A 15,325-nucleotide genomic window follows, 5' to 3' on the forward strand; every position below is an offset into this window, starting at 1 on the left:
TTGAAGACAGGGAAATATCTTACTGAGCTTTGTATCTCCCTTAGCAACAGCACAGGGGTTATGCACAGTAGGTAAGTACAGTAGGTACGTAATATTTGTTCTACAGTAGTTCTATTCTGTATTCCCTAAGCATAAGAAAGCATCTTAAGAAAGTACCCTAGATAAAATACCCTGGTGATAGGGAAAATCAATTTGAAATTAATTGGATAAAGAGGTAGGTTAGGTGGCACAGTGGATGGAAGGCAGAAGACCTGAGTTCAAATTCAGCATTAGACACCAGCTATGTGACCCTAGCAAATCATTTAACTTCTGCCTCAGTTTCCTCATCTGTAAAATGGGAATTAATAATAGCACCTACCTCTCAGGATTATTTTGAGGATAAAATAGGGCATTTGTAAAATGCCTCACAAACCTAAAATTACTGTATGAATGCTACTTATGGTTAAGTGATTTCCCTAAGTCATACTGCTCCTAAGTGTTTGAGGTAGAAATCTGAACTTAGCTTTTTCTGACTCCAAGTCCTGTTCCCTTCCTCTATGAGAAATCATAAGATTTTAGATCTAAAAGGAACCCAGCTCTTCTTAAGAGATCAACTAAGTTGGAATCTGCCACCAGCAGGTAAAGGCATATTGCTCTTTAAATATATATATATATGTATATATATATCAAACCTCCTTTTTACCAAATATAAATGAGTCTGTACCTGTGTGCTGACTCATCTCATTAATTATAAACCATGAATCCCTAGCCCAGGAGGGGAGAAGATTTAAGCCTCAAGTTTTTCTTCTCCACAATTCCTCCTTATAGCACGCAAAACAAATCCCCTAGAGTGTGGTCCGCTTGGGCTTTCATTTCTTAGATGTTATGTCCCTTTGGCAGCTCCTTCCCCAATTTCTATTATTCTGGTCATATTCTTTTCTCTTTTTCTCTCCACCTCCCTTCCCACCCCTCTACCCTGAGCCCACAGCCTCCCTTTCAGTGCTAGGATCTCCCTGCTTTCCAAGATGAAAAATGAGTGAAAAATTATGAGCGCTCAAGAGGGCCTTTTCTCCATTTTCCTAGGCCAGTCATCAATTAGAACAAGGGCTTTCTGGAGACAAATTACTATTTTAATCCTTGCTTTCATCTGTATAAAATATATGTCAGTAGAAACAAGGTGGAAAATAATCTATGGCATCAACTACATACATATATAGATAGATGTCTTTTTTTCTTTTTTTTTGGCTTTTGGACAAATGGAGACGTTTTGAATGCTGTGGATAAGTTCACTTACCTTAGCAGTGTACTTTCCAGGGATGTACACATTGACAATGAGGTTGACACAAGCATTACCAGAGCCAGCTCAGTGTTTGGGAGGCTCCAAAGGAAAGTTTGGGAGAGGAGATATTAGACTGACTACCAAACTAAAGATCTACAGAGCCATTGTGCTGACCTATTGTTGTTTGCCTGTGAAACCTGGACAGTCTACCAGCGCCATGCCAGGAAACTGAATCACTTCCATTTCAATTGTCTTAGGAAGATTCTCAAGATCACCTGGCAGGATAAGGTACCAGACACTGAGATTCTTTCTTAAACTAAACTGCCAAGTATTCAAACTATGCTTCAGAGAGCGCAACTCCAGATGGGCTGGCCACATTGTTCAAAGGCAAAACATATGCTTGCCAAAAAAGACTATTTTATGGAGAACTCACACAGGGCAAGTGATCATGTGACGGTCAGAAGAAGTGATACAAGGACACTCTCAAGGTCTCTCTCAAGAACTCTGGAATTCATTGGGTGACATGGGAGACACTGGCACAGTACTGCTCAACAGGTTGCGCAAATTTAGAGTAGCCACCCCAAATGTTCACATGGCCTATTTGTGCCCAACCTGTGGTAGAGAATTCCGAGCTCATATTTGGTCTGATCAGCCACAGTCAGACACATTGAAACTTGACTTCAGCACAGAATGAAGGACAACAATCAACCAACCAATCATATGGATAGATATCTACATACACACACACATACATCCCTCCTTAAATATATATATATATATATATATATATGTGCATGCATCTATATTTATGTATATATAGAGAGAGGAGGTGTATAAAAATAAACTCTTTACCTTAAAAGATTAATGACTTCCGGTGAAAGTTAAGAGCATTATCCTAAGGTCCAAGTTAGAGGAATGAACCCAAGTCTTTCAATTCCTACTTGATGGGTTTTTCCACTATTCTCCACCTGCCTATTTTTTCAGTATTTTAGGGGCTTTATTGATGAAGTCTATCCCATAAAATAATCACCCTGAGGGTCACAAGAGAGAAAAGAGTACTCTCTAAATTAATGATACATTTATTTTCTTGCCTCTGGATTTTAGAAGAAGACATCAACACTTTTATAGACACAATATGAAATTTGTGGGCAAGCTAGACACTGTTCACAGTATGAATCATACATTATAATTAGCATTGCATGCATCATACTGAATCAAGTACTTAATAACCTCCCTCAGTCTCTACTCATTTTTTGGACTTTTCCGACTCCTTGTCAATCACCTTCCCTACCCTGGAAAAATTCTACTCTCAGGCCCAACTCTTCTGATTAGTGTGTGTGTTTGTCCTTCGTTGCTAAAGAAGACCATGCCATCAGAGAAATAATGACATGACTTGCACTTGACTTTGTTTTGAGGGAGGGAGGGCTGTGCAGGTCACCAGCCTCACTTCTCCTCCAGAGCCAACTGAATCCAGTGACCAGATATTCATCAGAATGACTGGAGGTGACCCAGGATGAGGTAATTGGGGTTAAGTGACTTGCCCAAGGTCACACAGCTAGTGAGTGTCAAGTGTCTGAGGTGATATTTGAACTCAGGTCCTCCTGACTCCTGCGCTGGTGCTCTATCCACTGCACCACCTAGCTTCCCCTCTGATTAGTGACTCCCACTCAAGAACACCATTTCTGCAAAGGCCACATTACTCCAGAATTTTTCCTTCTCTTCCTCACTAAACCACTTCCTAACTCCTCCCCCTAATTCCTTCTAGCTATGCTTTATATATTATCTTACCCCGTTAGAATCTTCCCTATCTCCACCAATTAATAAATCATTTGTTAGAAGCATAGGGCACTTCACTACCTGGAATGAACATTACAGATTCAGGAACCCATTGCACTTAAGGATAATATGAATTCAGAAACTGTTTTTTGTTACAGTGATTTTACGTGTAGCTAAATGTATTTTTCCCAGACTATTGTTCTAAAGGGATTTTTGACACTTACCTCCAAAACACAAAAACATAAACCAAGAAAAGCTCTTAAAAAGTCTAAGCCCTCTTAAAACAAGTTTCAAATTATAGTGGAACATACTCCCTGAGGCACTTCACCAGAATTCCTGAAAGACTGAACAAAAGACTATCATGGAACAGTGTTGGCACTGAAATGAAAATATAGTCGAACGCATGCAAAAAGATTGTACTAAATATCTCCACATTAGAAGCTACATAAGTTGAAACTTAAAACATTTACTCTTTAAGAAGAGTGGAGTTTCAAAATATTATTTAAGAAAATAAATGAATGCTATTTACATGAAATACTTCCTCACATTTTTTTAGAATGGCAAAGAGACATCAAGTTTAAGTAAAGGATTTTCAAAGGAAAAAGGAGAATATGATTATAAACTTACTAAAGCAGAAAGACACATAGACAACAGAATAAAAATAAACACAAACATACAAAATAAAGAGCAGGAATTGACATCAACAATGCAAGTATTTCTGTTAGGCACAAATTACTCTTAAACTTCAATAACTGAGTAATAACGTTGTCTAGAAAAAGCACTGGATTAGAATACAGAGAACTGGGTTCAGATACTTGATATGACCATAGCTGTGTGACAGCACACCAATAAATCTCTGAGTCTCAGTTGTCTCACCTTTATAACACTATTTACTATTTACCCTACCCCACAAGGTGGTTATGAGAAAAGCATTTTTGTAAAATGCTATAGAAATGAGTTATTATTATTGGAAGAGCTTCTTTTAAGCCATAGATTAAGTGGACTACACTCAATTTAACTACAAATTTTCAAATATTTCCTTATAGGCTTCCATTAAAAAAATCTTTAAGCTCTCTTTCCATAGAAGAAAAATATTTACAGGGAGAAGTAATCTGTTTTTATCAACTAGCAGTCCATGTGCGTTTGCTGTTCCCAGAATGTGCCATTCCCCTTTTGTTAAACACTTTGATTAACTGAAAGGAGCACTTAAAATTATTTTAGGGGTGTTTGACAATTTGAAGTCTAATAGCAAAAGATGTTAATTACCTTTTTTACATAAATGCGGTATTTCTAATGCCATCTCAAAAGACAGAGAGACACTAAATACATAGCATTTCATTCACTAATTACTTCCTACTGTTACATGTGTCATGCGAAACTTTTGGGATTCCTTAGTTCAGTTATTTGGTAGCCTCTGCATCAGATATGCAAGCTGGATCGCTATCATGACGTATTAAATGCATAAATCCTTATATACAAAACAAATCTGACAAGGAACAACAGAGAGGGTAGAGTAAAAATGTAGAACTGGGGACGTGATGGAGGGAGAGACTGTAGAACCCATTCTATAAAGCTATCAATCAGTCAACTAGCCTTTATTAAGCAGCTATTATGTGGTAGACATTATGGTAAGAGCTAGAGATACAAAAAAGGGAGAAAAAAATCCTTGCCCTCAAGGGTCTTACATCTCATGTTGGAGACAACATGCAAACAACTATGTATAAATAATATATGTAAGATAAACTGGTGAGGGTAGAGCACTCCAAAAAGGAAGACACTAAGATTAAGGAGGACTAGGAGACAGGATTTTATCTGGGATCTGAAGGAAGCCAGTGAAGCCATTAGAATGACACGAAGAAAGGGATTTCAGGAATAACGGACAGACAGTGAAAATGCTCAGAAACAGGAGATAAAGATTTGCTCCATAAGAACAGATGACATGTGCATGCAAATATAAATCAGATTTTGCCTAGGGCTGACCCTGGCCATAACATTTCAAATGTCACATAAGTTGTCCATCTCAGTAACCCACACTGTTTTCTCTGGACAACACAACCTGAACTCACAAGCCCACTTAAACGCACGAAAATATTTACAGAAGTTCAATTCTTGTAGCAAAGAACAAAAAACTAAGGGGTAACCCATCAATTAGGAAATGGCTGAACAAATGTATGCAAATGTAAGTGTATAGTATAGTACTATAAGAAATGTCGGAAGACAGTTTCAGGAGGACCTGGAAAAACTTTTATGAAATGATTCGGAGCAAAGTGAGCAGAAGCAAGGGAATTAGTTGCACAACAAAACCAATAATAGGTAAAGAAAAAATCTCCAAGACTTCAGAAACTTGGAAATAACACATCATGATTTCAGAAAAATGAAGGTGAAAATGCTATTCAGCTCTTAATAGAGAAGTGACAGCATCATGATCAGAACGAGACCTACCATTTGTGGACGTGGCCAGTGTGTGGAGTAGAGATACTTTGTTTTGACTATGCTTGTTTGTTAGAAGGATTTTGTTTTTCCTTTCTTTTTCTTTCCAATTGGGAGGGTGAAGAAGGGGTCTTAAGGACAGCTCCCCTCCAAAAAAGGGAGGTAAGAAAAAAGGGTCATTGAAACATTTTTTTTAAATGCATAGGGTGAAAAAGGGTCATTGAAGCAGTTTGTTTGTTTTTTTTTTAATGTATAGAGGTAAAGAAAAACAAACAGATGAGCAGAACAGCTTTGAAACTAAGATTGAATTTATACACATACACACACACACACATAAAGAAAAGCAAGACTTCAGGCTTCCTGTACAATCATCATCTTTCCCACTCTGGATATAAAAATACTTGTTTTATTTACTGTTAAATTCAGAATAAAAAATTAATAGAAATTTCTGAGAGGAAATCATCCGATCTCTGCGTGACATTTATATAGCACTTAAAAGTTTTCAAAGTACTTAAGATACATTATCCCAATTAAACCTCACAATCCTATGAGTAGGTAGATGGTTTTTTTTTTCTTTGTTCAGACATGTTATTTCATTGGTACAGGAAACTTCCTACAAACCATCTACCAACACAGATCAGCAACTACTCTCAGACTTGGAGGGTTATCTTAATCGATGAGAAGTTAAATGACATGCCTAGGGTCCAACAGACAATATGCGTTAGAAATAGGGTATGCTGGCTTTGAGACCGCCTCTCTATCCACTAATCTACTCTGCCTAAACAGGTAGGTACACTACAGGCATTATCACCATTTTTCAGATGAAGAAATAGGTTCAAAGGCAGTTAAGTGACTTGCTTATGGTCACATAGCTAATAAATGATCAAGATGGGACTTTAATCAGAGTGTTTTTAATTCTAACATTCTATTTTCTATAAAAGCCCTTGGTAATGACCTTCACAAATCAGCAGCTAATACTGGGGTTCTGCAAAAAAAAGGATAAACAGTATGTCTTCTAAGGAAAACACAGTTAGTTATCTAGACAGTCAGTCATTATTAGGAAAATCACTTTAGTGGCTGAATGGAGGATGGATTGAAGTGGAGAGAGACTTGAGGCTGGCAGACCCAGCAGCAGCTATTGCAGTAATCAAGGTATGAAGTGATAGGGACCTGAATCAGAGGGGTGGCAGTGTCAGATGAGAGAAGGGGGCCTATACAAGGGATGTTACAGAGGTGAGACACAAAATTTGGCAACAGATTGAATTGAGGGAGGGAGGATAAGAGATAGTGTGAAATCCAGGATGACTCCTAGGTTGTGAACTTGAGGGAATAAGAAGGATGTTGCCATCTACAATAAAAGGGAAAGAAGGAAAAGGGGAAAGTTTAGGGGGAAAGATAATGAATTTTGTTTTGGACACAGTGAGTTTATGAAATCTACCAGACAACCTAGGTGAAGATGTCTGAAAAGCAGTTGAAGATGCAAGACTGGAGGTCAGCAGGGAGGTTAAGGAAGGATAGATTTGAAACCCTCTGCATAGAAATGGTAATTAAATCTATGGGAGTTTAGTTTGGCTGACTCATTAGAGTTGTTTTTAGTTAAACTCAGCTGACTCCGTTCCAGAAATTTTCACTCAGACACATTTTCACCACAGACAATGCTATCAACATAACATACTAGGTTCTGGGATGTGACTTGAAAAAAATTTTAAGCTCATTTTTTTCTTTCATATATAGCATATTTAATCAATCAACAGATTCTAATATGTGCTAAACACTGTCATAGGCACTAGAGATACGAATAAGAATGAAACAATTCCTACTTTCAAGGTTCCTCATTTAAGGAGCTTTTAAACCTAATCGTCAAACCTTTTATATGAGGTTATGTCCGGTAGAATGTAAGCCACTTGAGAATTGGGATTATTTCATTTTGTTTTCATCTTTTTCTCCCAGGGATTTGGCATTTATAAATGTTTACTGACTAATCATGGTGAGTGAAGGTTATCATTGGATCACAGATATAGAATTGGAGACAGTTAACTAAAATCCATTATTTTGTAGCTGAGGAAACTAAGTCCTACAGAAGTTATGTTACTTGTCCAACATCACTTAGACAGTAAGTAGCAGTATTGAGATACAAACGCAGGTCCTCTGATACCTTCCAAATCTTGTGCTATTGACCTTGTACCATGCTGACTTCACTAAATGATGACAATTATGTTCAGGAGTATAATGACCCTAGTGCCTCTGGAACACAGGTTTCACCCATTCCCCATCCTCCCTCAATCAACCTTATCTTTCTCCTGAAGCAAAACTGGTCTCTTCCTCTGTGCTCCCAAACTTAATACCTTCCCTGTAGCATTTAGCACAATTAGCCTGGAAGGATATGTCTTTTTCTCTCTACATGACTGTACATTTCTCTATCTCCCACAGGGATTAGAAGGGTGCCTTGCAAATAGTAAATGATAGTTTTGTTTTATTGAATATATTTCCAAATTATAAGATAAAAAGGACGCATACATTTTAATGAATGATTTTGGAATTAGAGAATTTCGTAACACAATCATCACACAACTAGACTAATAAAATATCCCATTAAAAGTTCCAAATCCAAGATAAGCATATTTTAAAAATGTAACTGAATAAAATATGAAAGTAACAGAGTAGAAGAAAATGCACTAGATTGAGAGTAAGATGACCTACGTTTGTCAGTGGCCTGCTATTAAATATCAGAGTGAATTTGGCTTCATCCTTAATTTGTTACCTACCTTGATGATAGGACTGTAGGTTGAGAGCCAGAAGGAAACTTAGATGTCCACCCTCTCAATTTACACATGAGAACTGATGCCCAGAGTACAGATGGTAAACAACAGACTCAAGATTCCAATCAAGGTCCTCTAAACTCAAAATCTGACTGCTTCCTACCCAAGCTCTAAAAATGCAATTCATTCTATGGTTGCATGGCTGGCACAGTGATATCTTTAGAGAGTTATTTACTTTGCAAGACAAGTAGGACAGCTTTTAAAGCTAAAGACTGATTCTACTATCTATGTAAAAAGAAAAGTAAGATACAAGACCTTCAGTATTGTACAATCTTTTTTTTTTCCCATTCTATTAGGCAGATGTAAATGTCCATCCTATTTAATGTTTAAGTTTAGAATAAAAATTTAAAAATTAATTTTAAACTGTATCTCCCTTAAGAGTATGTTCAAACTGCTTCTTGCCTCCTTTATGTTGAAATGTCTTTAGTCCATCAATAACCATTTATTAAGGACCTACTTTGTCTCCAATTTGGTAATTTAGATCTAATTTGCACTTAAGACAGAATCACTACAATATACAACATCACTTATGACAACATTTTTTAACTTAGCAAAATTTAACACTAATTTTTCTGAAGCATCATATTAGAAAGAACCAGACTCAAGAAAACCACTAGAGACAGGAATATGAACATCTCATAATCAGGAAAGCTTCCTTTCTTGCATTAAAACTTTATGTTTACCCCCTTACAACAGAGAACATCACAATCTGTCACATAAAGAAAATATTTAATCATTTGGTCTTTTGTAACATATATACATATATGTATACATACATATATATTATATATATGCATACACACATAATAGCTTTCCTTCCATCCTTACAGTTCCAAGAGAAAGTGAGTTTTACTTTATTTATATAAATATATTTAATAAATATATATTTATATTATACTTAAAAACATTCTAAAATTCATTGACTCTTTTTTTGGCCTAGGAACAACAGAAGGAAGTGACAAAGAAATATACAGTATTCACAATGATAACAGAATATGCCTGAGGAAACAGGTGGGTCTAGAAACAAAGACCTATATGCTATGCCAAGTAACCCTGCTCAAGAAAGCACCATATTCAGATTCTTAGCAAGAGGCTTTGTTCAGAAATAGCTACTGAATGTTCAAAACACTTTTTATTATCTCATATATTTTGCTATATTATTCTAAATTAATAATTTCCAATAACCAAAAACAAAAAATTACTCATTAATTTTCCTTAGAATAAAAAATTATCTAGAAATATCTAAAATATTTGTGATAGCAATCTTGTCAAAAAAAAAAAAAACTCCACTAAATAATCTATGTGGCCCATAGGATTTCATTGGTACTATTCATGTTGATTATCTTTCTCCTTTTGTCCTCTCTTAAGTTCATGGTATTCTGAGTGAGAAGGCATTTCAGTGATCACAGAGCCAATCTCCTACTTAGACAGATGAGGAAATTGGGGACTAGAGAATTAATGTAATTTATCCAAAGTCACACAAATAATAAACAGAAGACCAAAGCTTCAAACCTTAATTCTGACTTTAAACCCAGTGTTTTTTCCACTACCATACCATATCTCCAACCAGAGTTCCTTCACAAACATGATTTCCATAAGAACAACAGAGAAGGAAGACAAAAATTAGATTAGTTACAGTTTCAGTGCTAAGCTAAGTCCAGAACTCATTTTCCTCCTTTATTTCTGTTAAAGTCTTGATTTATGGATTGCTCTCTCCTCACAGCATTGCCCCAATTATCTCTACAATTCAACCCCATACAAACAGAAATACTATCATTCTAGCTGAAGAGATGAGTTAAGTTTAACATTCTTTAGATGTAGAAGGCACAGGCTAGAAACCAGCAGGCAATAAACGGTCATCAGCATCCTTGGAGGGAATAGCCATACCTATGTGATCACAGATTCATTTGATTATTTCATGACTGTATGCATATGTCTAATAAATAGTCAATTTTAAAAGTTTAACAATTTCTATTAAATGTGAAGCTTAAAGGAATCTTATTTTTTTAACATTAACATCTGAGTAAATTTCAAATGTAATCCATTGCAACTTTTTCCCCCTTTTAATTTGCAATCTAGAGTTTGTTTGAAGAAATAAAATTCAAACTTGGTTTCAATTCATTCATTACAGAAGCACCTTCCACAAAAGTATTTGAAGTATCCAATTAATTATATATATTTACAACATACTTTGAGTATGACAAGTCTTTTCTTGGGGAAACATTGAAGACATACATAATGGAATTCAAATTCAAGATAGCCCTTTGGTTGCTAAGTAGTCTAACAATACTGTCAACTCTTAATTATTCAAAAATGACTCGAAGCCTCCACTGCACCACAATACAAAACATGGTCAAGTAAGAAACATGGTCAGAGCCATCACAGAATTAGAGGTGGTTTGTGTTTATGTAATGCATTCTGTATTCAGGAGTCAAATTAAAAATAAAATTTTTTATTATCTAAACCTTTCTTCCATCCACTGGAATGGAAATAAGAGGACAAACTTTCGAACAATTCATTATGGGACATTTCAAGACCTTAGGTATATAGATATTTGAATATTCTTCTCAAACTGCACATTATGTCTACTAATATAATTTCAAGGGTCAACAATCATTGCTTAAAAACTCTCAAGCAAGATCACGAGTAGATAAAATACATAAATATGTTCTTTTTATATCTAAGTTGAACTGATTTTTAGGGTTTTTTTATATTACATGCTCAACTGGTTAAGTTTCTCTTCTTACCTCTGATTCCTTCCCCTCCCCTCATTTATCAGACCTAGTGATTTTCTTCCAAAAAACATGAATCAGAGAGAGGAAACAAGACATTCCAGATGCACCCCCCCTCCTCTTTCTTACTAATGACATCATTAAACCTATTTATAATTTCACCATCTGAACTCACAACCCACATGGATCACTGGATTTGTACAGTTGTTAATCCTGACAGTATCTGCTTAAAGTAATTAAAGTGATCATGCCTGCTTTTGCTAATTCTAAAATTGAATATTTAGATGAAAACCATTAAAACTAAATTTTATTTCTTTTATACTGATATAGAAAACTGATTTTAAATTGAAGTTTCAGAATAAATTACCAGCCTATCCTTGTCCAGATACGTTGACCATTGCTATTTTGTTCCCGCCCTGTCAGGTTTTCATTATCTTCCCACTTCTAAAGAAATCTCTTCTTTTTGCTAAGTACTAGTCAGCTACGCAATAATGAGTACTTAGACTAGTGTTCCACGAGCTGAGTTCCCTAAATTCTGGTGTTCCCCACAATAGGAAATGGATTCCACGAGAAAGAACACAAAATTTCACCCAAAACACCAATATTTTCTCGGTTTTTCTCCTTTCTTCTTGAGGTGCAAGAACCTCCAACCAAAATAAGCTGGGGTTTTAACTAAGGCAATCTTTTGACTACCCACAACTATTTTCACTCAAATAATATTAGTATCTAGGAAGGCATTTATTTTCACTATAATTCCGGGTTTCATCTGACATATATATATCAAACTAAGCATATACTTAAAGAGGTGGCACTGGTATGGTTTGTAATAGAATGAAATCTCTACCATACAACTCTGCACAAATAGAAATACCATAATTCTAGCTGGAAAGACAAGTTATGTGTTCTTTAGATTCAGTCGAGTTAGTAAAGTAGGATGTATTCCCAGAGAAGTTCTGAAATCAAGGACAAGCAAGGCAAAAATTGTATTGTCTGTTCCCCTATTCAAAGTGATGTTCTGAAACTAAGCTTAATGTTTCTCTGATCCAATCAAAAGAATATCCATGTTTTTAAAAAGATTAAAGTACCTCTGAATAAATGTTCCTTTTAGAAATGTATTCAGGAGAATAATTTAGGGCACTATATCATAATGAAAGCAAGATAAGATGGAAAGAGAGCTGGAGTAAAAGACCAAGGTTCCCATGCCATCTGCACCAATGTCCAGTCAATGACGTTGAATGTTATTAAAATTCCTATGAATCTCAGTTTCTTCATTTAAGACATATGGATAATAGGAATGCAGTGCCCTCTGTCATAAGGCTGTTACAGTGATCAGCAATTCCTTCCAGTTCTAAATTGTATGAAATACATAAAAGTTAAAAGCAAATGTTAAGTGGAAAAGTTCGAAACAAAATTATATTCATAAACATTTGTTGCTGCCTTTTATATAGAACTGTACCATGGCTATATGTCTGAAAGTCTCTTTAAACAGTTTCTGAAAGAAGTTTGATAACATTAATTCCATTGGGCATGGGAGGGGAGGGGGGGAAGGGGGGGATACTGTTGTTCTTGGATATAATTCAGAGGACAAGGCCGACATTTAGAAATAGTCTTTTACCCTCCCCAACAATATAAATGAAGTTTGGGGCAGCACATGACTTTTCTGCCATAAAAGAACAATGGATAACACAAACAATTCAGTTTCAAACATACTGACTCAAAGAGGTGGAGATTCTTCCTCTTTCTGCTACTGTAAGAATGTTAACCTAAAATAAAGGAGATTACACAGAACCTCCCTAAATACCAAAAAGGAATAGAAAACAATAGCAATGATTTTTCAAGTTTTTCCTACAGTAGAACTAATAATAACAATGTGCAAATTTCCCCTTTTATTTAAAATTCTCCTTTTCAGTTAAAAAGACACAGAACTAGGAAGAAAATAAGCAACAAATTATACAGTGACTTTATAAATCTTATGAACTATCTATCTATCTATATGTACACACATACACACACATACACACCCCCCACACACATATATGTTTTTTTCTATATATATACTTACAGCCTTACCTAAAAGTCTTTGTAAAAAAGGTATTATTCACTTGGACATTGCCAGCATCTGAGATTGCAAGACCAACTGTCTCTGTTACAGTCATGATAACAGTAGCATTAGTAAGTACCAGGCACTTCCTAACACTAACAAATATCTTTTTTTTTTTTTTAAGGAATTTACTGATCTTACAAAATTCTCCTTGAAAGTAATACTTTCACAAGCATTTAAAAGAAAGAGAATGTATTTCCCATAGTAATCTTGAAAAAAAAAAAAGAAAACGCTTCCTCAGGAGAAATTATTTGAACTACACTTAAGGTCTTACTCTCTTTCATGTATGCTTCTAGAATATCAGTTTGTGTAACTTTAATATTCTAACATCTATGCAAAAATGAAAGTTTTTTAATAAGTACCAGAAAATTCATACAGTATTTAAGATTACATGAATGTTATGCCATTGGGGGAAAACATTCTAAAATCAACTGAAGAGTAATAAAGGAACAGATAGCAGTTTAAAGTCTAACTCTTCCTATTCACTACTTTTGTAACTTCTAGCAAGTCATTTTACATCTTAGGGGCTCAGTTTTCTCATTTCTCAAATGAGATTGTTGAAACCAAATTATTAATGAAACCAAATAGGTTTACAAGAAAGGTTTACAGGAAAACACCCTATTTATATAAAACTTGAAAAAAATAAAGGAAATTGGATCAGTTGCTGACATTAAAAAAAACAAAACCAAGAACAAAATTTTATGTTTTAGCTGTTATTTTGTAGCCTCTACCTTCAAACAAAAAGCAGAGGTACAATTATGTAGTAGTCGTTCTCCAAGTTTTTTGGTCTCAGGATACATTTATAATCTTAATGAACGAGGATCCCAAAGAGCTTTTGTTTATGTGGATTACATACATGCTAATGTTCACTTTGTTGGAAATTAAAATGGATACATTTAAAAATATTTGTTAATTCATTTAAAAATAATAAATCCACCTTATGAAAAATAACTATTTTCTAAAATAATAAAATTTAGTGGAAGAGATATTTATATATTTTTGCAAATCTCTGATGCCTGACTTAATAGCTGGACAGTTATATTCTTATATTTGCTTCTGCATTTAATGTATCAATATACTGTTTTGGTTGAAATGTATAAAGAAAATCCTGTCTCACACAGATATGTAGTTGGAAAAGAAAGAAGTATTTCAAGAATCAAATACATTCTTACTATCACTATGAAAATTGTTTTGACTTCAGGGACCTCCAGGAAGTCCAGAGACCACTCTCTGAGAACCACTGATACAACAGATAGAGGGCCAGACCTGGTTTATGATGCAAATTTGAGGTGTTCAAGTCACTTAAACTCCCAGTGCCTCAGGCAATACTCTAAGACTACAAATTGTTGCACAGTTGCCTATCTGTAGTGGTAAAGGAAATTCCCTTCCTGAAGCATAGTACAGTGCCAGGCACATAGTAGGTACTTAATAGATAACATTACTTTAACCTTAAGTACACTGCAGAATATACTCATTCATATTGATACTCTATAAAATGTTTTCTCTGCCAGTAGGATATTTGCTTTCATACAGCTAAAGACTGGGTGAAAATAAGAACTCTTGCTAAGCATGTTCATTTTGTCTTTGATGAGCTTATTTTTTTATGAAGGGTCACACTTTCCATTGGCAAATAGATTTTAAATATTCAGTTAATCTTTTCTAAGCACAACTAGGGGTAAAGTGAATCTCTGATTACTCCACAGATCATTGGCCTGCATCATCTTCCAGGTCAAAGTATTAAGAGTTAAAAGATTGATAGATAGATAGATAGACAGACAGACAGATACACAGATACATAAAGATGAAAAGAGTTTAAACTACATATACATATATAATTGGTTTTTATGTAACCTAATAAATTGTATAACAAAACTTTTTAACGTTAAGATGTTAAAGGCTTAATGAATGAAGATATCTTATCACAATGACCATTCCAAAGAGGAATACAAATTAGCTCCAGATAATTTAAAAAAAAAAAAATAGAAACAATTGCAAATTGCTAACTAGTGTTTTAAGTAGCTTTACTCCCTACAAAAATATCATGAACAAAGAACAAAAATTTGTCATCACTTAACAGTTCTAAAGGATACAACAGGAGTCAAATAGTGACAGACAAGTAAAAATATTCACCACATCTCTCTTTAACTGAACTTCATTGCATCAATTGGCTGGGCAAAACTGTACGATACAATCTTTCCCAATCTTCTGT

The 15,325-nt window shown here is 35.0% G+C and overlaps 1 protein-coding gene across 7 annotated transcripts in view; it reads right to left on the bottom strand.

The window, feature by feature from the left end:
- The window catches only part of COBLL1 (cordon-bleu WH2 repeat protein like 1), a 179,299-nt gene that overhangs the window by 79,598 nt on the left and 84,376 nt on the right, over positions 1-15,325 (bottom strand). Inside the window, exon 1 of one of the 7 annotated variants that reach the window (XM_072612174.1) lies at positions 13,086-13,222. The exons of the other annotated variants lie outside the window; for them this stretch is intronic. Coding sequence (XP_072468275.1) covers positions 13,086-13,171 — 86 coding nt within the window. The 5' untranslated portion in view covers positions 13,172-13,222. Of the gene's footprint in view, positions 1-13,085; positions 13,223-15,325 lie in introns of those variants that run through there. 7 annotated transcript variants of the gene reach the window in all.

The sequence above is a fragment of the Notamacropus eugenii genome, chromosome 5, assembly GCF_028372415.1.
Source record: "Notamacropus eugenii isolate mMacEug1 chromosome 5, mMacEug1.pri_v2, whole genome shotgun sequence".
In the NCBI taxonomy this organism is placed as follows: domain Eukaryota; kingdom Metazoa; phylum Chordata; class Mammalia; order Diprotodontia; family Macropodidae; genus Notamacropus; species Notamacropus eugenii.